The sequence below is a fragment of the Benincasa hispida genome, chromosome 8 (genome assembly GCF_027475165.1).
Source record: "Benincasa hispida cultivar pf3 chromosome 8, pf3_genome.v1.1, whole genome shotgun sequence".
Lineage (NCBI taxonomy): Eukaryota > Viridiplantae > Streptophyta > Magnoliopsida > Cucurbitales > Cucurbitaceae > Benincasa > Benincasa hispida.
This window is the reverse complement of record NC_143485.1, coordinates 1,239,199-1,266,226: the sequence shown is the minus strand read 5'-3', so window position 1 is coordinate 1,266,226 and position 27,028 is coordinate 1,239,199. Positions and strand designations below refer to the sequence as shown.

The 27,028-nt window shown below is 34.3% G+C and overlaps 1 protein-coding gene across 1 annotated transcript; it reads left to right on the top strand.

Annotated features, from left to right (window-relative positions):
- The first annotated feature begins 21,826 nt into the window (after positions 1–21,826).
- Positions 21,827–24,717, top strand: PSAO (photosystem I subunit O). Its single transcript, XM_039039692.2, has 4 exons — positions 21,827–21,944; positions 22,030–22,102; positions 22,182–22,361; positions 24,456–24,717. The coding sequence occupies exons 1-4, from the start codon at positions 21,851–21,853 to the stop codon at positions 24,550–24,552; spliced, it is 444 nt and encodes a 147-aa protein (XP_038895620.1). The 5' UTR covers positions 21,827–21,850; the 3' UTR covers positions 24,553–24,717.
- Positions 24,718–27,028: the final 2,311 nt, after the last annotated feature.

Sequence of the window (27,028 nt, the reverse complement as noted above, 5' to 3'; positions counted from 1 at the left end):
GAATCCGATTTCCTTCAGGTTTACCATTCGGTATCCCATACCTGATATTTCTCCCACTTTCCCTAGGTTATTAAACTGGTATTCCTAGTCTTAGTAGGTGATTCTCAAACACTTTAGCCGAGAGAATCATTGTAAACATATTAGTGTACAATAGGCTTCTTATTAAACTATATGGGGAATGCATCTAATTCTCAATAATGATCAGGAAGCACACTTTCCTCCCATTACATTGATGCACTCTAAACTCTTTGATTAAGATGCGTCTGACCTGTCTTAACAACTTTTGTTAATAGTTAGATCTAGAAATCTTTTAAACTTATTATACTTTGATCTAGCCATTTTAAATACCTGAATATTTGCAAATGGCTTTTAACAATTTGATTCTTAACAAAAGTTGCTATGAGATAGAACAAACATACTTTCTAAGAATGAACATTTCATTCAAAACAAAAATATATACAATATGTTAATTACATGATCACAAAAGCAGGTAATATCATCTTCAGTAGCAACTTCTCCCATTGGTCAAGCTGAGTAAGCGGTCTTTGATAACGGGCAGAAATGCACGTTATTACAGTGCTAAGTTATTAAACAATGAAAGTTTGCGTTGATAAAATATGTAAGATTGCATCCAAAAAGCATTAAGTTCATAACATTGCGGTTGCATGCGTCCATTGCATGAAAACTGTTAACTTGTATATTTTTGTGCAGAATATGCGTTGGCGCAAAGCATAAAATACGATCACAAGAAAGCAACGGTCGAGCGCAGTGTTACCGCAAGGCTTTGCGATGATTTGTGCTCACAAACATCTACTCAAGAAGGATTGCCGCATAGAGCCGACACAACTTGGTGGGTGCATCTGGGTGAAAAGTATTATTAATCACGATGGGACAGAAAGCTGATGACGGTCGAGTCTAAATTAAGTTGACAAGCCGCTAATGATCTATTGTAGCAAGTACACTCAGCTTTTCGGTGACAAATATTTGGCGCATCAGACAGAGAATTAAAGCCATCCCATCAGTGCAATCATAAGAGAGAAGACGCCTTTCACCTCGTAGCTCTATAAATACCGAGGGCAACCTTCAGTAAAGAAGTTCAGATAGTTAGAGAATTTTTCCTTAGATAGAATAGTCTTGTTCTTAGATTTTCTTTTATTTAAGGCAGAAGCGAAAGAAACGAGATTGTGTCGAGAGATCATTCCGGTGAATTTGGAAGAGTGCCGGAAGCGTCGAGATCGGAGAGAGCTCCTGCGAAAGCAGGAATATCTTTTGAACAGAATAAGGTTGACAATGTAAAGGCCTTGTGAAGCAAGGGATTGTTACCAGGCTCTCTATCCTTATCTTCCATTGTCATTTTGTACTTAAACTTATCTATAGAAATGGAATTTACTTCTTTATATCTGTTGACTCTCTATTTATTATGCATGAGTAGCTAAATCTGTCAAATAGGTTGAGAAGTACTTAGCTAACATAACTGGGGATCTTCACTCTATGCGATTATCTTGTATTATATGTGCATCATTCGTCTGTTAAAGATACTCGAGAGGGTAGTCTAAGGGTAGAATCTAGACTTGAAAAAGTCAGGTTAGAATTTAGGCTCGAGAGAGTCAGATTAGAACGCATAATCAAGAGATAAGAGCTTAGGAATAAGCACTATTTGCTATTAACGCATCACATGCATCCTTGATTGTGTGCGGCCACCTTGTCTTTGTGTGCATCTTGCATCATCGCATAGGAAAAGAGTAGAGACTTAGGAATAAGCTCTATGGACACTATTGCATTCAACACATGCATCCTAGAACTAGGAGCATCGCATTTACATTGGAAAATGATTTGCTGTCGCATGAGTGTAGCATGATCGCATAGTTTGACGCATTCCCGGTAAACGCTAGCTAAAGACCTTCTCAACCCATTCCTCCGCATACTCAGTGTATCTACCGCATAATCGATCTTTTCTCAAATCCGCCGCATACATTGATTTTATATCGCAAACAACCCAAAACAACTATTTGATTATTTGGTTACCATGAAGTCTTCTTAGAAATTATCACCGCATACTATTTTCACTAGTTCTTGAGTTCGACCCTGGATTTACCAGGAAACTCAGTGGGGTTTATACTTGGATTCCACTGAGAAAACTTGTTGCTCAACGCATTCCCATCACCGCATTCCTGCCCATAATTTCTTCACATAAAACAACGCATCAATCTTCAGAAACTAAGTTTCCTGTTTAGCTTTCTCTACTTTCTTCTCTGCAAGATATTTAGGGCAATTTCTCTTACAGTGTTCTTCTTCATTGCAGTGGAAACATTTCCCTTTCTCTGTAGTGGATTTCTTGCTTTTCTTGCTAACAGGCTTCTTCTTCCCTTTGCTTTTGCTTTTCTTTACAAGATCTTACTCTGCGAAGAGGAGGCAACATTAGGTTTGGAGGACATTCCTCTCTTCTCAGTAGAAGCAACATTTACTTCCGATTCTAGACCCTTAGCTTTTAACATAGTCTGGAAAGCCTGCAGCTCATTCAATAGAGTAGTCAAGTTGTATTCAATTTTATTCATCAAACCATTCGTATATAATTGCAGAAAAATCTTTGGAAGAGATTCTATAATAAAACCAATTTGATTTCTCTCGTCCATCACAACACCGTTTACTTTAGCCACATTAAAATGGACCATCATGTCTAGGACATGTTCACGAACTGAGGTCCCCTCTTTTATGCGATTGTTATAAACCTATTAAATATCATCATGTCTCAGGGTGAAGGATGGTTGTCCAAACATCCCTCTTAGAGATTCCATAATCTCTTTGGTAGTACTCATATTCTTGTGTTTTTTTGCCAAAACGTCAGATAAGCTGGTGAGAATATAAGCGCGGGCTTTATCAATCGCCCTGATCCATCTATCAAACGCTTCTCGAATAGTTTGGTTGGAATTAGAGATAGGAATGGGAGGACATTCCTTTGTTAAGACAAATCACAAATCGTCTATCGTAAGTATCGTATTTAAATTTGATTTCCATGTCCTATAGTTATCCCTGATCAGTTTGTTCGATGCCAACAATTGTACGATTGAACTTGTCATTTTGAAATTATAAACAAATCCAAATAAGTTTTAGCAAAGTGATAATATACCCATAATCATTATTTTTGCAACGGTACTTAAGTGATTTAGAACAATTGCTACCGAGGGGCAGTCAAGAATTACTTCATAGAAGCAAGACAGTTCTTGACCAAATACTATCTCTAGAATAACTCATATTTTGATAGTCATTTAGTTATCGTTTTCAGCCAAGATCTTTACTAACACTTAGTTATTCTTGTTAGTATAGACCCACCATTTTCAAATCTTACAGAATGGTATGAATACATCCCCGAAATAGAAGACAATATCCAGGATGGAACTATAAGACCCTATTCATTTTACTAAAGCTTGGGTTGTTTTGAATCCTATGTTACAACCTTCCGTGCGCATCGTCGCGGTTAATGACTAGCTAGTGCTGTCTAAAAATGACAGTAGGCACAATATAGGAATTTCATGGTTCAAACTAATAGAGGAGACCGTAGGATAATGTTGGCATATTTCCTTCACCCACTTACTATGAACGACTTCCCCCATCACCTTGTTATTAACCTATGCAAACACTTTCCAAATGGAGCAGTAGAGGTAAAATCAACACGAAGCCAAGCATGGACCTCACGGTGTGAACTCTTAAGGATGTGAGAGCTAATAACTTTTAATCGCTCATTGAAGTGTTCTAAATATTTGGGTAAATTTATACTTAGGTTCTTTTCGGCTAATAAAAACAACCCTAAGTCTAGATGGTTTATCCAAGTATAACACTTATAAATGGATTTTAAACCTACGATGTCTATGTGATAAACAATTTTTACTACCTCACACCGCTCACTTATACTCATAAAACCAGTTACCAATGCTCAATAATTCGGTCATAATCCCCAGATAGGAGGTGTTCCGTAGACCGTCAACTTAAGTACCCTCGGCCTTCGATAGGATTATGTACCAATTGAGTTTGTAACCCTAGTTTTATAAGTTTAACGACCTATTTTAACTATTAAAATAAGTGGTTAACCTAAGTGAGCATGCAACTGTTCTTTGTTATGGATTTTAAACGTCTAACCCAATTTTATAACAACTTACAAAATTTTAGACATGCTAAATATCCATAACAAAACAACAAAGGTATTCAATATCTAATATAACTATTATATTAAATAAAAGAAACCCTGACAAGCATACTATATATTATAACAGTTTATAACATACTTTCAATGCATATAACATGCTTCCTATGGTGGGATTTTAAATCTACATGGCATACTGTATGCACATACAAGATCTATTTAATTATTACATACATCACATGCATAAATAATTAAACACTAACTGATATGGTTTTAGTTTTGGCATAAACAAGCAAACAAAAATCTAGTTATTACAAAACAGCTTTTGAACCGCTTTCGGATCGCTCGAACCGCTCCAAAACGAATTCAAATAACTTGAACCGGACCCAAACTGTCTGAACCAGACCAGCCAAGTCTGAATTGGACCAGCCAAAAACCATTTGAGGCTGAATTAGACCAGACCCCAAGAGAACAGGTCGAACCGGCTACTCTCGCTCCATGCTCAATATCTCGTTAAGGCTCATCGTTTAGCATTGACGACCATCATCATGCATTTGCATTATCGTTTAGTGTTTGCATGATCGTATAGCACCAATGAATGGTGCCCGACCAAGGTATACGATCGTGTAGTGTCTTCCTTCTATCGCATAGTGTCATCGTCTAGTGTCGAACAACGCTACACGATCGCTTAGTGTCTAACACTATCTTGCAGCTCCATCGTTTAACACCAGATAATTACTACACGATTGCTTAGCACCATCGTATAACACCTGAAGTTGATCGTTTAGTGCACGCAAAGGCAAGCGATCGTGTAGTGCTATTGTATAGCAATTGATGCATCGCTCAACTGCCACATAGAGGTAAATGATCGTGTAGTGCTATCATATAGCTCTTCACTGCAACATTTAGCTCCCACCCAAAGCTACACGATCACGTAGTGTCATCGCATAGCAATACAATGTTGGGTTTTATGTCCTAAAAACTCACAGTTTGTAAAATAATAAACATTTTCTATTATCAATATACTTGTTATTGGTCTCATAAATTGTATGAAAGTCTAAATCCAATAAACTAAGACCCATGACTACTGTATGAGTACTTGAACTTTATGTGGAGACATAAGAGTGGCCAGGTTCAAGTAAATAGTCAAAATGATCTATGTTACATGTATGAGGTTGGGTATCTTATTCTGGTAACACCATTGGATGCGGCCTGCTCTGTAGTTGTTACAAAGAGTTGTAAAGTGCTACATACGATGTGATCCTAATTCGTACATGTTATGACATGAGGAGTGGGGGCATCCTATGCAATGAGTTTGCATAAGATCAGGACCAAGAAATAAGTCACTCTTACTTTATAACATTGTTTACTGTTTAAGACTGACTATTTCACCTAGATGACCTAGGTAACTCGATCTTAATCCTGAGCTAACTATGAATTCCTATTGATTCGGGATTGCCCTTAGATTTGCATAGTTGAGGGTTGGCTCAACAGTGCCGGCTCAATAAGACTCCCATTTCAGGGATAAGACCGGATAGATAGATGGGGACATAGGGTGCAAGACAGAGTTTACACCTACCCGATTTAGGGATAGAAGAAAGGTTGTTCTCTCAAGTACTGAATCCAGGTCGAACAAGGGGTCTCACCCTCTCACTAGGCTGAGAGAGTTCGGTTTAGTGATTGGATCACAAACCAATTATTCATTAGAGGATCAGTAGGGACTTGAGGAATAAGACATAATCTCGAGGGTAAAACAAATATTTGACCCAGCTGTTATTACGAACAACCTGTGAAGGGTCGACTTCTTGATTATGGTTAAATCACGTGGACATAATATATCTATAGTGAGGGGACTGCAAATATGAGCTTTAGTGGAATGACTCATTAGTTAACGAATGAGGATTAATTTGGTCTAATGTATTTAGCCAATTAATCTCGATCGTTGGAGCCCATGATCTGTAGGTCCGCGAGGTCCCCCTACTAGCTCCTAACGGACTAGCTCTAGAATAGCGTGGTAAGTTAATTTGAAACATTCAAATTAAAGTTAAGGGAATTAGTAATTATATGAGATATAATTATATGTTTAATTTTAGAATTAAATGGAATAGAAGAATTTATATATTTAAATATGATTTAAATATATAGAGATGGATATGTGTTAAAACTAATTTAAAATTTGATATTAAATTAATTAAGTTTCATTTAATAGTTAATTTATGAAATTAATTAATTTTTCTTTTTTAAAATCAAAATAGATTTTATAAAATCAAATTTTGATTTTAGATAAAATTGGAAAATTGGAAATCAAAACACACAAAATGGAAAAAAAAAATGTTTTTCCATTATCCATCACCTAAGTAGCTCACACATGAAGCAATATCTTGGTCTTGTCTTCTCCAAGCATGAGTTGCAACTCATACAACTCTTCTCTTTGCATGTTGATCTGCAATATAATGAAGAGATTGGAGTGAAAATCGGGCATGCAATCTATAGAGAATTTTAGAGAAAATTCGGGTTATAGAAAGGGTTATTCAACAAGGTTGCTGTAGTTAGCTTTTCTCCTTCATCCCTTGATTCAAACTTGTTTTGAGTCCCACAACTCAATCTAGAGTACCAAGAAAATAGTGGAAAAGATCTTGAGGTGGTCTACAACAAGATTTGGAGAAGATAGCAGCTGGTGGAGGAACTTTGAAGAAGTTCTACAAGAGGTATGTCTTGAAACTCACTTGTTTCTGCAAAAACATGCTTTATATTTTGCCAAAATTAGTGAATTTGAGTGCTTAGATGATTCTTGTACTTCCATTGTTGTTGATACAATCCTACAATTGGTATCAGAGCATCAAATAAGCATTCAATTTGGTTTAATTTTTGTTTGGTGGGTGTTTTATATGAGAAATATGAAACTGGTGCACTGATATGGTTTTCTGAGTTTTGACTGTTTAATTCTCTTTAATTGCCAATTAAATTTGCAATTGGCTCTTGATTGATGAGCTTTAATATGTTCCCAAGAGTCTGTAATTTATTTGGAGTCACTAGAGTTGAACTTGAGCTGTAAATCAAAGAAATAAACGAAGAGGTCGAGTTGTAGTTCTAGAAAATTAGCCTCTGTTCTTATCGTCGTTGAGCTTCAGTATCTAAACGATCGTTTAGCTTTATGCATTAGACGGTGTGAAGAAAAGCTAGAAGATCATATAGCAATGGGCACTGGTTGTTGTGATGTTGAACGCTAGAAGATTGTATACCTATCGGAGATAAACGATGCGTTCAATTTGCTATGCGATAGCATTAAGCGATCGTTTAGATTTGGCGTGGGAACTAAACGATACATTTAATTTACTATACGATGATACTATGCAATCATTTAGCAACGATGAAAGCTAAGCGATGTGATGAAGTACTACGCGATAGCACTGAGCGATCGTTTAGATACAGAGCTAAGCATTTGTGTGGACGAAGTGCTAAGCGATGCGTTGAAGTTTCTATATGATGGAACTAAACAAATCGCTTACCTACGATGCTAAAGACGCAATGATTTTCTATACGATGGAGCTAAGCGATCGTTTAGCTATGGCAGATACTAAACAATGACATGAAGCGCTAGACGATGGTGTTAAGCGATCGTCTGGTTCTATACGATAGAACTAAGCGATGCGATGAAGAGTTATACGATAGACCTGAGCAATCGCTTACTACGGTCGTTTATCTTTGATCGGGAGCTAAACGATGCATTGAGTTGCTAAGCTATAGTACTACGCGATCATTTACCTTTATACGATAGCTAAGCAATGCATCGAGTTGCTATGTGATAGCACTACGCGATCGCATACCTTTGTGTGACAGCTAGGTGATGCGTTGAATGCTATGCGATGGCATTAAACGATCATTTACCTTTTTGCGTTCGCTAAACGATCGGCTTCATGCGTTGGACGATGGAGCTAAACAATCGTGTAGTAAATTGTCTGTGCTAAACGATGGACCTTCGCAATAGTGTGGGACACTAAGCGATCGTGTAGCTTCCTTCGGCACTAGACGATGACACTATGCGATAGAAGGAAAATACTATATGATCATGTAGCTTTGCTAAACGATCAATCATTTACTAAACGATTAGGCAACATGCAAGACGATGGTCGTCATTACTAAACGATGAGACTTAGCGAGATGTTGAACATGTGCAAGGGCTGCCGGTTCGACCGGTTCTTTTGTGGTCTGGTCCGGTTCAGCTTCGAATGGTTTTGGTCCGGTTCAAGCTACTTGAGTTCGTTTTGGAGCGGTTCGGGAGCAGTTCGGAAGTTGTTTTGTAATAATTAGGTTTTGTTTGCTTGAATTTTTTTTTGCCAAAACTAAAAACCATATCAGTCTGTGTTTAATTATTTATGTATTTGATGTACGTTATAATTAAATAAATCTTGTATGTGCATATAGTATGTCATTTAGATTTAAAATCCCACCATAGGAAACATGTTACATGCATTGAAAGTATGTTATAATTGTTATAATATATAGTACACATGGGGTTTCTTGTATTTAATATAAATGTTATATTAAATTTGAATGCCCCATGTATGTTATGGATGAATAACATGTCTAAAGTTTTATAAGTTATTATAAAATTGGGTTAAACATTTAAAATCCATAAACAATAGCTGCATGCTCACGTAGGTTGACCACCTGTTTTAATTGTTAAAACTTATAAAACCTAAGTTACAAACTCAATCGGTATATAATCCTACCTAAGGCTGGGGGTACTTAAGTTGACGGGTTACGGAACACCTCCTACCTGGGGATTATGGCCGAATAATTGAGCGTTGGTAATAGTTTTATGAGCATATGTGAGTAATGTGAGGTAATAAAATGGTTTATCACCTAGACATCGTAGGTTAAAATCCAATTATAAGAGTTATACTTGGATAAATCACATAACTTAGGGTTGTTTTATTAACCAAAAAGAACTTAAGTATAAATATACCCAAATAGAACACTTCAGTGGCAGTTTAAGAACTTCTATATGATAGAGTTATTAGAAAACTTCAGTGGGATATTAATAATATGTACGATACATTATTTTTAGCTCTCACGTCTCTAATAGTTCACAATCCAGATTTAAGCGGTACTTTGTGTCACCCTGGGAGTAACCTCCCTACAGAGAGTATTTTTTAGCTTAAATCTAGATTTCAGTGAATAAGAGGAAGTGTTCAAATATAAGTCTATTGTATGATAAATAGATTTCAACTGCCACGTCTCCATACCGTGAGATTCATATAACGCTTCGTGTCACCCTGGGAGTGACCTCCCTATGGAAAGTGTTTTGTATGAGTAAATATCAAGGTAAATAAAGGAAGTAGTTTATAGTAAGTGGGTGAAGGATATATGTCAATATATCCTACGGCCTCCTCCATTAGTCTGAACCGTGAGATTCCTATGTTGCGCCTACTGGTTAGCTTTAGGCGGCCCTATGCTAGTCATTTAGCGACGACTATCCCCACGGAGGGTTGTAACATAGCATTTGGAACAACCCAGGCTTCAGTAAAATGAATAGGGTTTTATAGTTCCGTCTTGGATATTGTTTCTATTTTGGAGGTAAGTTTATACCGTTATATAAGATCTGAAAATGGCGGATCACACTTACAAGAATTACTAAGTTTTTAGTAAAGATCTTGATCGAAAACAATAACTAAACGACTATAGGAATAAGAATTATTCCGGGGATAGTGTTTGGTCAAAATTGTTTGTTTTAACGAAGGAGTATCTGACTGCCCCACGGTAGCACATATTCTGACTCACTAAAATATCGTTGCAAATAAATAATGGTTATGGGTACATTATTACTTTTTTTTAAAACTTGATTTTGGATTTAGTTACAATTTTTTAATTAGAATTTGTTTGAATTATATCAGCATGTCGAATTCTAGAATATTCACTTCTGATATTTTTAACAGTAAAATCAAATCAACAAACAAATTAATAGCGATTGATTACACCAATAGAGTTCTAACAGTGGATTGTCCTCTATCTCCCAAATCATCTAAAATTATGAATTATGTAGATGAGAATGTTGAATTCGAACAATAAGATAAATATAATTTACTTGTTATCGAAGCATGTTTAGTTGGAAACGATAAAATCTGGATAATTGATTTAGGTTCTACTAATCATGTATGTACTATCTCACAAGAAACAAGTTCCCGGAGACAGTTGACAAAAGGTGAAACAATCTTTAAGGTAGGGACCGGGGAGATTGTTTTAGCCAAAGCAGTGGGAGATATGAAGTTATTTATAGGAGATAAATACATTTATTTGAAAAATATATATTATATTCCTTCTATGAAAAGGAATCTAATTTCTGTCTCCTCTTTGCTAGAACACAATTATAAAGTTTATTTCAAAAATGGTGAAGTGTTCATCAAAATGAGAAATAAACAGATTTGCTCTGCAAAATTTAGAAAATAACTTGTACATATTAAAACCAACTGAGGTCAAAGCTGTGTTGAACATAGAGATGTTTAAAACTGTTGGGACTCATAAAAAAAGGAAGATTTCTCCAAATGCCTATCTTTGGCACTTGAGACTGGGTCACATAAATCTCAACAGGATTGAGAGATTGGTTAAGAACGGTCATCTAAATAAGTTTGAAGACAGTTCATTACCACTATGTGAGTCTTGTCTTAAGAGTAAAATGAAAAAAAAGATCTTTTTCTGGAAAAGGTCTTAGAGCTAAAGAACCCCTGGAGCTGATTCACTTAGACCTTTGTGGGCCTCTAAATGTTATAGCAAGAGGAGGGTATGGACATTTCATCAGTTTTATAGACGATTATCCCCGATATGGGCATGTTTACCTAATGTGCCAAAAGTCTAAAACTTTTGAAAAGTTCAAAGAGTAAAAGGCTGAGTTTTAAAACCAATTAAGTAAAAAGATTAAACCACTTCAATCGGATCGAAGTGGTGAGTATATGGACATAGAATTCCAGAACTATTTGATAGAACATGGAATTCAGTCTCAACTCACAGCCCCTGTCGCACCTTAGTAGAATGGTGTGGCAAAGAGGAGAAACAGAACCTTGTTGGACATGGTTCGTTCCATGATGAGTTACGCTCAGTTACCAAATTCTTTTTGGGGACATGCAGTTGGGACTGCGGTGTATATTTTGAACATAGTTCCCTTGAAAAGCGTTTCTGAAATGCCTTATGAGCTATGGATGAGGCGTAAAGGAAATTTACGTTACTTCAGGATTTTGGGTTGTCCAACATATGTGTTGGTGCAAAATCCTAAAAAGCTGGAACACCGTTCAAAATTATGTCTATTTATAGGCTACCCAAAAGAAACAAAAGGTAGTTTCTTTTATGCTCCTCAGGAAGATAGAGTATTTATATCGACAAATGAATCATTCCTGGAAGAAGATTATATAAAGAACCATCAACCTCGCAGTAAGTTAGTAATAGAAGAAATGTCTAGAGAAACGACAAATGCATCAACAAGAGTTGTTGATCGAGCAGGTCCTTCAACAAGAGTTGTTGATAGAGCAGGTCCGTTAACAAGAGTTGTTGATGAAACTGATACGTTACATCCTTCTCAAGAGTTGAGAATGCCTCGTCGTAGTGGGAGGGTTGTGTAACAGTCTGATTGGTACATGGGTTTAACTGAAACTCAAGTCATCATACCAGATGATGGTTTAGAGGATCCATTGTCTTTTAATCAAGCAATGAACAATGTCGACAAAGACCAATGGATCAAAGCCATGGACCTTGAAATGGAATCTATGTATTTCAATTCTGTCTGGGATCTTGTAGTTCAACCTGAATGGATAAAACCCATCAGTTTCAAGTGGATCTACAAGAGTAAACGAGACCAAGCTGGTAAGGTACAGACCTAAAAAGCTAGACTTGTGGCAAAAGGGTTTACCAAAAGAGAGGGGTTAAATTTTGAAGAAACATTCTCTCCAGTTGCGATGATAAAGTCTATTAGAATACTTTTATCCATAGCCATATTTTATGATTATGAAATATGGCAAATGGATGTCAAGACAGCTTTTCTGAATGGCTATCTTGAAGAGAGTATCTATATGTCTCAACTAGAAGGGTTTATACAGTAGGGTCAAAAGCAAAAGATTTGCAAGCTTAATCAATTCATTTATGGATTAAAACAAGCTTCTAGATCCTAGAATATGAGATTTGATGCTGTGATCAAATCTTATGGCTTTGAACAAACTGTTGACGAACCCTGTGTATACAAGAAGATCGTCAACAAAACTGTCGCTTTTCTAATATTTTATGTTGATGATATTCTACTCATTAGGAATGAGGTAGAATATCTAGTTGACGTTAAGAGATGGCTGGCTTCACAATTCCAAATGAAAGATTTGGGAGAAGCACAGTATGTTCTTGGATTCCAAATAGTTTGGAATCGCAAGAATAGAACATTGGCATTATCTCAAGCATCTTATATAGACAAGATGTTTTCTAGGTATAAAATGAAAAATTCCAAGAAAGAATCTTTACCTTTAAGGCATGGAATTCACTTTTCTAAGGAACAGAGTCCTAAGACTCCTCAAGAAGTTGAGGATATGAATCGAATTCTATATGCATCTGCAGTTGGGGTTTGATGTATGCAATGTTGTGTACTCGTCCCTATATATGCTATGCCATAGGAATTGTCAGCATATTTCAGTCCAATCCTGGTCATCACCATTGGACTGCTGTTAAAAACATTCTCAAGTATCTTTATAGAACGAGAGATTATATGCTCGTGTATGGTTCTAAGGATCTGATCCTTACTGGATACACTGATTTTGACTTTCAGACTGATATTGATTCTAGGAAATCAACTTCGGGATCAGTATTTGATACGTTGTAAATGTGATGCGATTATGGTGTATATTTGTGGTGATGAATTATGCATTGCACATGCAAGTTTTCCTAGTAAAACAGAAGTATAAATTTCACTAGGTTTCCTGGTAAGTCCAGGGTCGAACACAGGGACTACTGAGTTACTATGCGACAGTAAATTTGATTACTTTGTGGTGGAAAAAACAAATGAGTTGGATGGTGTTTTGTTTAAGTATATTTCCTATGCGACGGATTTAAGTAAAGAGTTGATGAAATTGAAAACTACAATGAGTATGCGATGAACGGGTTGAGAAGGGATTTAGCTAACACTTCCTAAGATTGCATTCAAGTTATGCGATCATGCTACACACATAATAGCATGTCATCTCTCAATGCAAATGTCATAGTTCCTATTTCTAGAACGCATGCGATGTATACAATAATGTCGATAGGACTTATGTCTAAGCCTCTATTCTTGTCTATGCGATGATGAATGACGCACACATATACAAGGTGACCGTATACTATCATATCCTATTTCTAGGGTGCATACGATGCATAATAGCAAACAGAACTTATGTCTAAGTTTCTATCTCTTGCTTATGCGGTTCCAATCTGATTCTCTCAAGCCTAGATTCTAATCTGACTCTCTCAAGTCTAGATTCTTTCTTTAGACTACTCTCTCAAGTATCTCTAAAGGGTGAATGATGCATACATAAGACAAGATGATCTCATAAAGTGTAAATCTTAGGTCATGCTAGCTAAGTACTTCTCAACCCATTCGAAAATTTAGCTACTCATGTGAAATGTGGAGAGATTGAACAGATGTTGAGATGAGAATTCCATTTTCTATAAATAAAGCGCAGAATACAAAACAACAATGGAATGTAGAGATAGAAAGCCCAGTAGCAATGTCTTGCTTCCCGCATCTTTTTACACTGTCTTTTCACTCCAACTCTATCCAGAAGAATATCCTTGCTTTCACAAGTGTCGACCCTCTATCCTCTTATAGCGCTTCCTGGCAGTCTTTCGAGCTGTCCAGGAATGATCTCTCAGCGTTTTCTTCTCTTCGCTCGTCTTCATCTTCTAAGTATAAGAATAACTACAGACTAACGGCTATCTATTTTATATATGATCTAACTTGTTAATGATGGTGGCCATCGGTATTTATAGAGCTCAAGGTGAAGAAGTTTTTCTCTCTAACGATTGCAATGATGGGCTGTCATTAAATCTCTTGCTCTGATGCATCGATTAATGGTCATCGAAAGTTGAGTGTACTTGCTACAGTGTGTCGTTAACGGCTTGTCAACTAAATTCGGATTCAACTGTCATCAGCTTTCCATCCCATCATGATTTATTATGCTTTCATCTTGATGCATCATCTTTATGTGGCCACCTTCTTGAGCAACTTCTCGCGAGCGCATACGATCGCAATCTTTCTATGTGCGGGGACGCCTAATTCCTTGGATTGCAATTTTACTTGTGCCAACGCATTTTTCCTGCACAAAATAAGTAAATTAGCTACTTTTATGCAATGGGCGCATGTGATCACAATATTCTCAGTTTAACGCTTTTGGACATGATTTTGTATATTTTTACCGTCGCATTCCCTCATTGTTTTAGTTATTTACACTGTAATAACGTCCATTTCTACTCGTTATCAGTATTCACTCTTAACAGTGGAGCAGTTGTGTGGAGAAGCATCAAGTAGAGTTGTATTGCAGACTCCACAATGGAAGCTGAGTATATAGCTGTAAGCGAATTAGCAAAAGAAACATAGCTGATCCATTTACAAGACCCTCTCGGCTAAAGTGTTCGAGGGTCACCTAGTAGGACTAGGTCTACGAGTTTTGTATCACTAGGGCAAGTGGGAGAATTTATGGGTATTATAATGCCCTAGTTTATTGTATTTTTACTTTTATTCTCTCCATGTAAACTCAACATTGTATAAATTTGTATATATTGATCCACTGGAGTTTTAGTCCAAGTGGGAGTATTGTTGGGTTTTATATCCTAAAAACTCGTAGTAAATAATAAACATTTTATATTATCAATATACTTTTTATTGATCTCATAAATTGTATGAAAGTCTAAATCCAATAAACTAAGACCCATGACTATTGTATGAGTACTAGAAATTTATATGGAGACATAAGAGTGGATCAGGTTCGAGTAAATAGTCAAAATGATCTATGGTACATGAATGAGGTTGGGTACCTTATTTTGGTAACACCATTAGATGCGGCCTACTCTGTAGTTGTTACAAAGAGTTGTAAAGTGCTACATACGATGTGATCCTAATTCGTACATGTTATGACATGAGGAGTGGGGGCATCCTATGCAATGAGTTTGAATAAGATTAGGACCAAGAAATAAGTTACTCTTACTTTTTAACGCTGTTTACTGTTTAAAACTGACTATTTCACCTAGATGACCTAGGTAACTCGATCTTAATCTTAAGCTAACTATGAACTCCTGTTTATTCGGGATTGCCCTTAGATTTGCATAGTTGAGGGTTGGCTTAACAACGTAGGTTCAATAAGATTCCTATTTTAGGAGTAAGATCGGATAGATGGCTGGGGACATAGGGTGCAAGACGGAGTTCATACCTACCCGATTTAGAGATGGGAGAAAGGTTGTTCTCTCAAGTACTGAATCCAGACCTTGAACTAAAGGCCCCACCCTCTTACTGGGCTGAGAGAGTTTGGTTTAGTAATTGGATCACAAACCAGTTGTTCATTAGAGGATCAGTAGGGACTTGAGAAATAAGACGTAATCTTGGGGGTAAAACAGATATTTGACCCAGTCGTTAGTACGAACAACCTGTGAAGGGTCGACTTGCTGATTATGGTTAAATCATGTGGACGTAATATATCTACAGTTAGGGGAGTGCAACTATGGGCTTTAGTGGAATGACCCATTAGTTAATGAATGGGGGTTAATTTGGTCTAATGAGGTTAGCCAATTAATCTCGGATCGTTGAAGCCCATGATCTATAGGTCCAGGAGGTCCCATACTAGCTCGTAACAGACTACATCTAGAATAACATGATAAGTTAATTTGAAACGTTCAAATTAGAATTAAGGGAATTAGTAATTATATGAGATATAATTATATGTTTAATTTTAGAATTAAATGGAATAGGAGAATTTATATATTTAAATATGATTTAAATATATAAAGATGGATATGTGTTAAAATTAATTTAATATTTGATATTAAAATAATTAAGTTTTATTTAATAATTAATTTATGAAATTAATTAATTTTTCTTTTCTAAAATCAAAATAGATTTTATAAAATAAAAATTTGATTTTAGATAAAATTGGAAATCAAAACACACAAAATGGAAAAAAAAAGGGTTTTTCCGTTATCCATCACCTAAGTAGCTCACACATGAAGCAATATCTTGGTCTTGTCTTCTCCAAGCATGAGCTACAACTCATGCAACTCTTCTCTTTGCATGTTGATCTGCAATATAATGAAAAGATTGGAGTGAAAATAAGGCATGCAATATATAGAGAATTTTAGAGAAAATTTGGGTTGAAGAAAGGGTTCTTCAACAAGGTTGCTGCAGTGAGCTTTTCTCCTTCATCCCTTGATTCAAACTTGTTTTGAGTCCCAAAAATCAATCTAGAGTACCAAGAGAATAGTGGGGAAGATCTTGAGGTGGTCTACAACAAGATTTGGAGAAGATAGCAGCTGGTGGAGGAACTTGGAAGAAGTTCTACAAGAGGTATGTCTTGGAACTCATTTGTTTCTGCAAAAGCATGCTTTATATTTGGCCAAAATTAGTGAATTTGAGTGCTTACATGATCCTTGTGCTTCCACTGCTGTTGATATAATCCTACATACAACGCATCGTTTAGGCCTCACGCGAAGGTACACGATCGTGTAGTGCCATTGTATAGCAATACAACGCATCGTTTAGCTCCTGCAGATACACGATCGTCTTGTGCTCAACACTTCAACGATCAACGCTCGAAGCTACATGATCGTTTAGCTTTTCTTCACATCGTCTAACGCATGAAACTAAACAATCGTCTAGCTACTGAAGCTCAAGACGACATGAACAGAGGCTGATAAACTGGATTCTACAACTCAGCCTCTTCACTTGTTTCTTTGATTTACAGCTTAATTTCAACTCTAATGACTCCAAATAAATCACAGACTCTTGGGAACATATATAAACTCATCAAACAAGAGCCAATTACAAATTTAATTATGAAATCAAAAAGAAATTAAAAGCCAAATCTCAAACAGCTATATCAGTACAACAGTTTCATATTTCTCATATAAAACACCCACCAAACCAAAACTAAACCGAATTGAATGTTTATATGTTGCTCTGATACCAGTTGTTGGAACGTACCATCACGCAACGGAAGTGACCAGGATCCATAAACACTCTAATTCATTAATTTTGGCCGAAATGAAATCATGCTTCAACAGAAATAAATGAGTTTAGTGACATACCTTTGTAGAATTTCCTCAAAGCTTGAATCCAGCTGCAAATCTCTTCTGAATCTTGTTGTAGATGGATATGTGTTAAAATCATATTTAAATATTATTTCTTCAATTCCGTTTAATTCTAATTTGAACATTTCAAATTAACTTATCACACTATTCTAGAGCTAATCCATTTACGAGTTAGTAGGGGGACCTCGTAGACCTACAGATCATGGGCTCCAACGATCCGAGATTAATTGGCTAAACTCATTAGACCGCACTAACCCTCATTCATTAACTAATGGATGATTCCATTAAAGTTCATAGCTAAACTTCCCTCATTGTAGATGTATTATGTCTACTCGATATAACCATGATTAGTAAGTTAACCCTTCACAGGTTGTTCGTAATAATGGCTGGGTCGAATCTCTATTTTACCCCCGAAATTACCTTTTGTTCCTTAAGTTCCATTGATTCCCTAATGAACAATTTATTTGTGATCCAATCAACAAATCAAATCTCTCTTGGGCCAATGAGATAGTGAGGTCTCTTGTTCAAGACCCAGAATCAGTACTTAAAGGGAACAACCTCTCTACTAACCCTAATCAGATAGGAGTAAATTCCATCTTGCATGGCTGTGTCCCCAACTGTTCATCGGGTCTTATCCTCAAAATGAGAGGCTTATTGAGCAAAGACGTTGGTCTACTCTCACCGTTTGCAGATCAAAGGATAATCCTGAACAAACAGGAGTTCATAATTAGCTCAGGATTAAGGTCAAGTTACCTAGGTCATCACTTTGAAATAGTCAGTCTTAAACAGTAAACAATGTTATAAGTAAGAATGACTGGTTTTGTGGTCCGATTTTGCATAAAACTTATTTGCACAGGACGCCCCTACTCTTCATGTCATAACATGTACGAATTAGGATCACATCATTTGTAGCACATTACAACTCTTTGTAACAATTACAGAGTAGGCCGCATCCAATAGTGTTACCAGAATAAGGTACCTAACCTTATTCATATACTCTAGATCATTTTTTACTATTTACTCGAACCTAATCCACTTGTATGTCTCCACATAAAGTTCAAGTACTCATGTAATAGTCAAGGGACTTCAGGTTTATTGGATTTGGAAAAAACAATATATTCAATAACAACTTATTGAATTTTTAGAATAAGTTCTATTGTTTACAACCACAAGTTTTAGGATATAAAAACCAACACATCCTTAATGCAGCTTCTGCCTTCAAGCGTAACGAATTGAGTGTAGTCGCGCTTCTTATTACGCTGCCTCAAACGCACGCGCCCATCACAATTCGTAGTGTAACAATGCTATGCCCTAGTGTAGCGGATACTCTAATTAGGGTAGTTACTGCCTTTCAGCGTAACGGGGGAGCATTGCTACCATGCGCGTTATGCTGTCCTTTTAATGACAGACAAAAGATGATAATCGGCAGGTCTTCACACTTCATGTTTTCTTCCTTCTTTTCTTTTTTCCCTTTGATTCATTACTTGGTTTTGACTTATTTAGGCATACTTTAATCCTTTTTGGCTTACTTTGAGTATAATTCCATTCTCGAGCATAAAACCTAAAAATCACTAGCAAACACATAAAATCTTATAAAATCATATAAAAAAACCATACTAAATCTAAAACAAATAACACACATTAGTACTTAATCATTATACAATTAGAAGCTCTCTAACTAAATGTATGGCGGTCACACAACTTATTTTCTTGTATAAAATTGTGATGCAAATGAATGAGGATCTGGAGTGGCAAATCTAGGATTTTTACATAGGAAGCACAAGTTCATATAAATAAATTTTGGATGTGACGATATAATATTTAAATCATATAGTATATTTCAGTTGGCATACGAATGTAGAAGTAACCAAGATGTATGTAATTTAAATCCCCTACTTCTATTATACTTATTAAAAGAAATCATATTTGGTCAATTATTAAGCTATAAGAAATCATTGGATTAAGATATTGATTTGTTTAAAAACGGTACAAAAAGACTTTCTATATACAGAAATTTAAATTAAAAAGAGAATATAATCGAATTATGAAAGCAAATATAATAAAAAAAAGAACAATGAAACTTGAAATAGGCATTAAAATCTTTTTTCTTTTTTCTTTTTTTTTTTTTTTTTTTTTTTTTTACAATTTACCAAAACTTGAGAAATATTTTTAACCATTTCTATTTTGATCTTTGACACTTATTCTATTTTAATTCACATACTTTCAAAATGTTCAAATATTAATCTTATAATCTTAGTGCACAATTAGCCTCTATTGCTAGTCTATGGTTAACTTTTCATAAATAAATTTAGTCTTTATTACCTTTTACTTTATAAATCTTGAAAGCATATTAAAATCAAAGACAAGAATTATAATTATTATTTATCTAGTATTACAAAAAATGAATGTATCTTCAAATTATAATGAGAAACCAATTAAAAAAATTATTTAAAATACACGTACTAAATTTAAATTTATGAAAGTATATCAATTAAAATAGAATGAGTTTCGAGATTACAAAGTCTAAAATTATATTCTAAGAACCTGTTTGGATTGACTTGAGAAAAAACGTTTTTCAAAAGACTCATTTTTATTTAAACACTTTTGATAAAAACTAATTAAAATACACTTAAAGAACTATTTTGATTGGTTACCAAACACTCTAATTTCTTCCAAAATGATTTTTTAAATTAAACACTAGAAATGTGTTTCAAACATATCCCACTTCTTCTCATCTCATACATGATTTCAAATTTATTAAAGAAATATAAATCTTGTTTATTAAATATGGCAATCCAAATAAAAAGTTTAAATAGAAACATAAAATCTGATCTTTAAACTAAATTATTTAGGTTTTTCTTAGTATTAAATAGTAAAGATGGAGATTCAAATCACAAAGAACGTTAATATAATTTATGCTAATTTATATATATATATAGTTTTTAATGTCATGTCAATATTGAGTTAAAGGTCTATTTCAAAATATATTTGTATGAAAACTTGCAGGTTGTTTCTTGGATTAAGAAATTAGAAAAATTCAATGAGATGAGAAGTTGCGTTTTATATTTCATAATGAAATTAGTATATTATTTGTGAGTGGAAATAAAAGTTATTTATGATTAAATATGTGTTATTTAGTTAATTATATATTAATTATCTTCATATAGAAAGGAGAAGACGATTTTTATAACCATTACCTCATGAGAATCTTTGCAATTTTTGTAATTGTAGAAGAAAGTCTCCAAAGATATTATGAGTCATGTCATTAGGACATTTAATAGCACATCTTTAAAGAACAAGAAAAACTTCTCGTGTCAATATATCTCAATTTTTACATATTTCTAAAACAATTTTGGTAGTAAATAAGAGGCCATTCCTCTCATCACTATTCTCTAGGGATATTCATTGAAACCGCTAAAACCGAACCGAAACAAAATTAATGTAGTTCGATTCGGTTTGATATATTTTCAAACAAAATTATTTCGGTTCGGTTCAGTTTCAAAGTTGAAACTAATTTGAAAATCAACCGAACCAAATATAATTTAGAAATTATGAAAATACATAAAAAAAAGTTAAAAAAACAAAAAAAAACATTGAAACCGAACCGAACTGAACTACTTATATATGGTTCGGTTCGGTTCGATTCGGTTTCAGAACATACAATTTTAAAAATTTGCGGTTCGATTCAGTTTGAGTCCCAAACCGAACAGAATCGAACTGTGAATACCCATACTATTCTCCAATGGTTATTTGTCTTATTCAAATTTTACGAAAGATTTTAGTTCTACCCAAAAGAGGTATGAAATCTAACATTTTTCTTACGTCAATACGTGTAATTTTTTAGACAGATACATTTTCACAAGCGCTTTTATGATTAATGACCCATCTCTGATGACCATCTTTATCGTAGCCCTAACACGATGACAATCTTTATCTCGATCTCTACTTTTTTTTCACCAACACAATAATTGATGAGAAAATGGGAAGAACAAAGTGTATTCATTTATTAATATATCGACGTGTTATAAAAACGTTAGATTTCATACATTTGTGGAAGTAAATAATAATCATAAATACACTTGCGAATGTGTCACCCCAATCTTAAAAACTAAATATTGCTTCTTAAAATGAAAATCTAAAGATCCCACCACCACACACCACAAATAATTGTTTTTGTTGGATGAAAAATAGTTGTTGAATTGGTAGAAAACGGCCCACTTTATCCAAAAAATTCCTAGGTGTCAAAGCTTGATTCATCAGAAATTGATTCACTATCCACAGCAATCAAATCCACAATCCCCGAAATCTCATCCACAAAAATTTCCCAACAAAGCCTCCACCCCTTTCCCCCTCCCTTCTACATACCAACCGCACCACCCAAGCTCTAGCCCGCACCAATCCTCCCACAAAATGGCCACCGCCTTCGCTACCTCCTCCTCCGTCGTCGGCCTCGGAACCGCCTCCCTCTCCTCTCCTTCCTCCCGGTCTCCCCGCCTCGTCTCCGGTAATGAACTGCTACCTCCAATCAATCCATCTCCAACTCTCTGCTGCTCTGCAATTGATTTTGGGCCTTTTTCTTGTCTTCACAGGGTTTGTGAAGTTGCCGGTGACTGCCAGGAATCCGTTTGCCGTGGCGCGTGCATCCGGCGGAAGGTTCACCTGGTAAGTTGTTAGTGATAGTCCCATTTCGAGAAATGATTGGTTGTTTGTTATGATACTGATTTTGTTTGGGGGAATGAAGCTTTGAGAGAGATTGGTTGCGGAGAGATCTGAATGTGATCGGATTTGGACTGATCGGGTGGATTGCACCGTCGAGCATTCCCGTGATCAATGGGAAGAGCTTAACTGGGCTCTTCTTTGAGAGCATTGGAGCAGAGCTTGCGCATTTTCCTTCTCCACCCGCTCTCACTTCTCAGTTCTGGTAAATTACATTTTCCTCGACTCTTTTTCGGAAAAAAATCTAGTACTACCCGTAGTATATACTACCTGATCTGTCATTAAAAATTTATTATTAATTTATTTCGTAAATTTCTTATAATTCTTATAGAAAATTATTTTAAATAGTAAAATTGTTAAAAATATTTACAAAATATAACAAAATTTCAAAACTATCAATAATGGATGTTGATATACACATAGAAGTCTATCGGTATCTATCAATGTCACTGATAGAAGTTTATTAGTGTCTATAAGCATCTATCATTGATAGTTCTAAAATTTTGTTATATTTTGTAAATATTTTGATTTATTTTTCTAGATTTAAAAACAATTCATTCTTAAATGTTACTTTTATAACAAGTAATGAATGAGGTAGTATGATAAATTGTCTATACTAAAATAGTATTATTAATTTATGATTAGTATTAGTATTATTAACTTAAAACTAAAATAGTATTTAAGATAATTATTCTAAATGATAGAATTGTTGATAAAATTTTTAAATAGAGTAAAGTGTCACTTTCTATCTGCTCATCTTTTGTATATTTGAAAACAATTCAAGTATTTATGTCGTTTATACTCATTTCATTTTTTATTTTATGAAATTAAGCTTGTAAAATCTAATTTTACATTTAAATTTAACCATCTTTTATCCATATTCTCTCAAACAAAGTGTTTTGTTTTGTTTTTTTTTTTTTTTTTTTTTTTAAAAATTAAGAATTAAAATACTTATAGAAAAGCAACAAATATAAACTTGAAAAAGAGAACTAAAAATAAAATGACATCAAACGAGGTCTTATTGGTTTGATTGAGGAGTTTTCAATCTCCCACTTCAAAGCTCAAAAATTATATATCTCGATTTTTTTTTTTTTTTTTTTGCTTTATTAAAGTCTTATTTTTTGTTAGTGCTCGTTATACTCTTTAAAACTCTTTATATATTATTATTAAAAATGATCTAATAGATGAATACTTTAAAAAAATGTAGTAGAAACATGAAGCAGTATAAAAATTGTAGTAATAACATGATACACGTTTGTAACTAAAATTTAATTCATTATACTTGAAAACTTGGAGCTCCGAAACAAATATATATTGAAAATTCAAGACAAAATAATAGTATATTTTGTACTCTTGGATAATTAAAAAAAAAAAAACATTTTCACCTATTGGTTTCTAAGTTTTATAATCGAGGTGATAAGATTTTTAAAACTCAACAAAATCTATACGAAGTAGGTTATGTTTAGTAATCATTTGATTTTTTGACAATTAAGTATAAACACTACTTTTACCACTAAGTTTTATTATTATTATCATCATCATCATCATCATCTTTCTCCAATGTTTTCGAAAACTAAACAAAATTTTGAAAAAGAAAAGATAGTTATCAAAAAATTGTTTTTATTTTTAGAATTTGAGTAAGAATTCAATCGTTTCAGGAAGAAATGTGAAAGCAAAAAGTGTGGAATATAGAAGAAATCAAAGATAAGTTTATGAAATAGAAAACTAAAAATAACATTGTTATCAAATGAGGTTGTAATTATTTAAAAAAAATGTTGTCGGTAGAATCTAGGCAAAAATTCAAATGGTTACCTAGGAAAGATGGAAACCATGAATAAGGAATGGTGAGAAAACAAACATAATTTTCAAAAAAGAAAAAAAAAAATCAAATAGTTACTAGACGAAGTAGTGATTTTTTTAGAATTAAAAATGATTTAAAGTTAAAATATCATCCTATCCTTTAAAGTTTGTTCGATTTTATTAGTATTTTCAAATGTTTAATTTTAATTGGTGTATTTTTCAATAAATATGAGATTTAGTCACCACGACTAGTTTATTGTTGATTTTTTAAACATTTTTTTATTATCTATTACCATTTTAACTATAAAATTTGAAAACATATTTATATTTTCTTACCTGAAAATTATTATTGTTATTTAATCAATTTTAGTAAAATTTAACTTATTTCAAATTTATTGAGAGTGGGGACTAAAATTCAACGAATCTTCAAAAAAAAAAGTTGAACCAAAATGGTATTTTGATTGGAATGATTGGTCTAAATAAATGGTGTGTAATTCAGGTTGTGGCTGATTACGTGGCACTTGGGTCTCTTCATTACGCTTACTTTCGGACAAATCGGGTTCAAGGGGAGGACCGAAGACTACTTTTCAAAGTGAAAATGTAATAATTCTTAAAAAGGAGAGGGAATTCTAGTTTTTATTGTTATTCATGTTTATAAGTTATAAGTAGTGTTTATGGCCATGATTTTCTTCATGTAAATCGTTTCAACTTCCAAATCTTGTTATAACTTGTGTTAATCGATGAAATAACGCATTCACTAATCCTACTCAATTCGACTTAGCTAATTTATTAAGTTTAAAGGAAAACATTTGAACGATTATCCTTTTGAATAATGAGAATCTTTTCAATCACACTCTTGCTTTAACTTCAATAGTGTTAATGTCTAATTGCAACAATTTTATAACTATAACGTACAATTATTGTAATTCGAAAAAGTATGAAGTGTAAAACAAATGGTTAATGACAAAATCTAGATAATGAAAACGCATCTGACTTTCATGTGACACTAGCTGTGAATTTGTTTAAAGGGGAATGAACGTGATTTGCAAAAGAAAAAAACCTACACATCGTGTGATACTTGCCACAACACTCCAATGCTTAAGTCAAAGAGTGAAAGAATGTGAAAGTTAGAGAGCTTTAAAGGGAGGATTCAAGTTATCTCATGTAGAGCTATAATTATAAATTTTTAGAAGGGATGACCTAGGTCTACCTTTGTTACCTATATAAATCCAGTTATCTCATAACCGAATTGGATATTATTGAGTTTTTTTGGAGAGCACGCCCTTTGCAAAAGTTGGGTCCAAAGGCTCAACTCACACCCCGTGGGCCAAGCGAGAGGTTGGCTCAAAGGCCCAACTCTCCTCTCTTGACCCAACATATCTTGTCTTGTCTTGACATACAAAAAATCTAGACTTTGATTTCGGTTGGAAAAACTAAAAACGGATGAACAATATCGTTTTCTTGAAAAAAAAAAATAAGGATCAATGTCGGTTTTAAACTAACATTATAGACATACTTATAATGTCGGTTTAAAACTGACATTGTAGGTGACCCTAATTTTTGAATCCCAAGACAATTTTTTAATCCTGATTTTTTGTTTCCATCCTACCCTCATTTTCATTTCTCTCTCAAATTTATTTCTTTTTTAATTTAGGTTTTGTTTTTTAGAAAATAAAGTCTCACACTCCCTTTCCCTTTTCCTTCTCTCTTTTCCTGCCTCATGTTACCCCCACTAAACCCTTCCCCTTTGCATGTTGCTATAGTCAGACAAACACACCCATGACCCTGCAATGATCAATGGTGGTATAGAAACCACAAGCGAGCAACAACGATTGTGCTTCTCCAGTAAATGCGAATAGTACAACAGTAGTGTTTTGCTACAACGAATGCAAACAATACGATGATGGTGCTACTCTGACGACGACAACAGTAGCGTTTTTTCCTATTCGGCGCGTTTTAACACTTACTCTTTAAGTTTCGACATCGGATTTGAAATACCCACTTCCTAATGACTCTACATATGCAACATTAAGTGAGTTTGAACACCAACCTGTTGGGTTTTATGTCTTAAAACTCGTGGTTTGTAAATATTAAACATATTATATTTTACAATAAAGTTGTATTGAGTATGTGAATATGTGAATAGCACATTTTTAACCCTAAATCCAATAAACTAAAGAACCCTTGTTTATATCATGAATACTTGAACTATATGTGGAGACATAAAAGTAGATTAAGTTTGAGTATATAGCCAAAACGGTATATAGTATAGGTGTTCGGTTGCTAAGTAAGTGTCGTTAGTTCTACCTAACTCGAATTATAAAGCTCGAACAACAACCTAACTAATTCGTAATTAAAGTAGAAGTAAGAGATCGATCCACAGGGAATGTTTTAATTCTTATCTTTTCTTAACTAACCATGATTATTAAAGCAATAAAATGGGGGTTGAGAAAATTGAACAAAAAGTACTAGAAATCAAAAGATAGAAGATGAATGTAAACAAGTAAGGAATGATCTTGCTTCTAATTCAAGTTCGATGTTCAATGCAATTCCTATCATCGAATTCTAAAAGTTTATTGACAATCAGATTATGCTCGCAACTACTCGCTCAACTCGATTAAGCTAGCCTCTACAAAGGCCGACAACTAGCAATAACCTAGTCGAGATAGCATCCTAATCATCGATTAAGGTTGGATAGGCCAAACCCTAATCAACCTACATACTCCTACTTCTATTGGGTTCGATAGCGACCATATAGAATAGAAAACATGTGCATTAGATTCTAGGATTCAATTGCGTTGATTAATTGTTAAGATAGTTTACTCAATTAATAAAAATTTCTCCAAAGCTAGTAATTAATGCATCCTGGGATAGTCATCAAACACACAACTACAATTGCCTCTTATAGATCTTGGGTAGACATTCCATCGAATATATTGAAAGCAACATATTCAACAACGAATGTGAAAAAACCAAGCATCTAAGCTATACATGTTTAAGATTTAGATTATCATCCATTTTTCTTTTGTGACTTATTGGGAGTTTGTGAAAGCAATTAAGATTTTATTTTTG

What these genes read in the sequence shown, in the direction of transcription:
- PSAO (XM_039039692.2), top strand. Translation starts at nt 21,851, where the DNA reads ATGGCCACCGCCTTCGCTACCTCCTCCTCCGTCGTCGGCCTCGGAACC. An exon ending in TCCGGCGGAAGGTTCACCTG is followed by an intron (nt 22,103 to 22,181) that starts GTAAGTTGTTAG and finishes GGGGGAATGAAG; the next exon opens with CTTTGAGAGAGATTGGTTGC. An exon ending in GCTCTCACTTCTCAGTTCTG is followed by an intron (nt 22,362 to 24,455) that starts GTAAATTACATT and finishes TGTGTAATTCAG; the next exon opens with GTTGTGGCTGATTACGTGGC.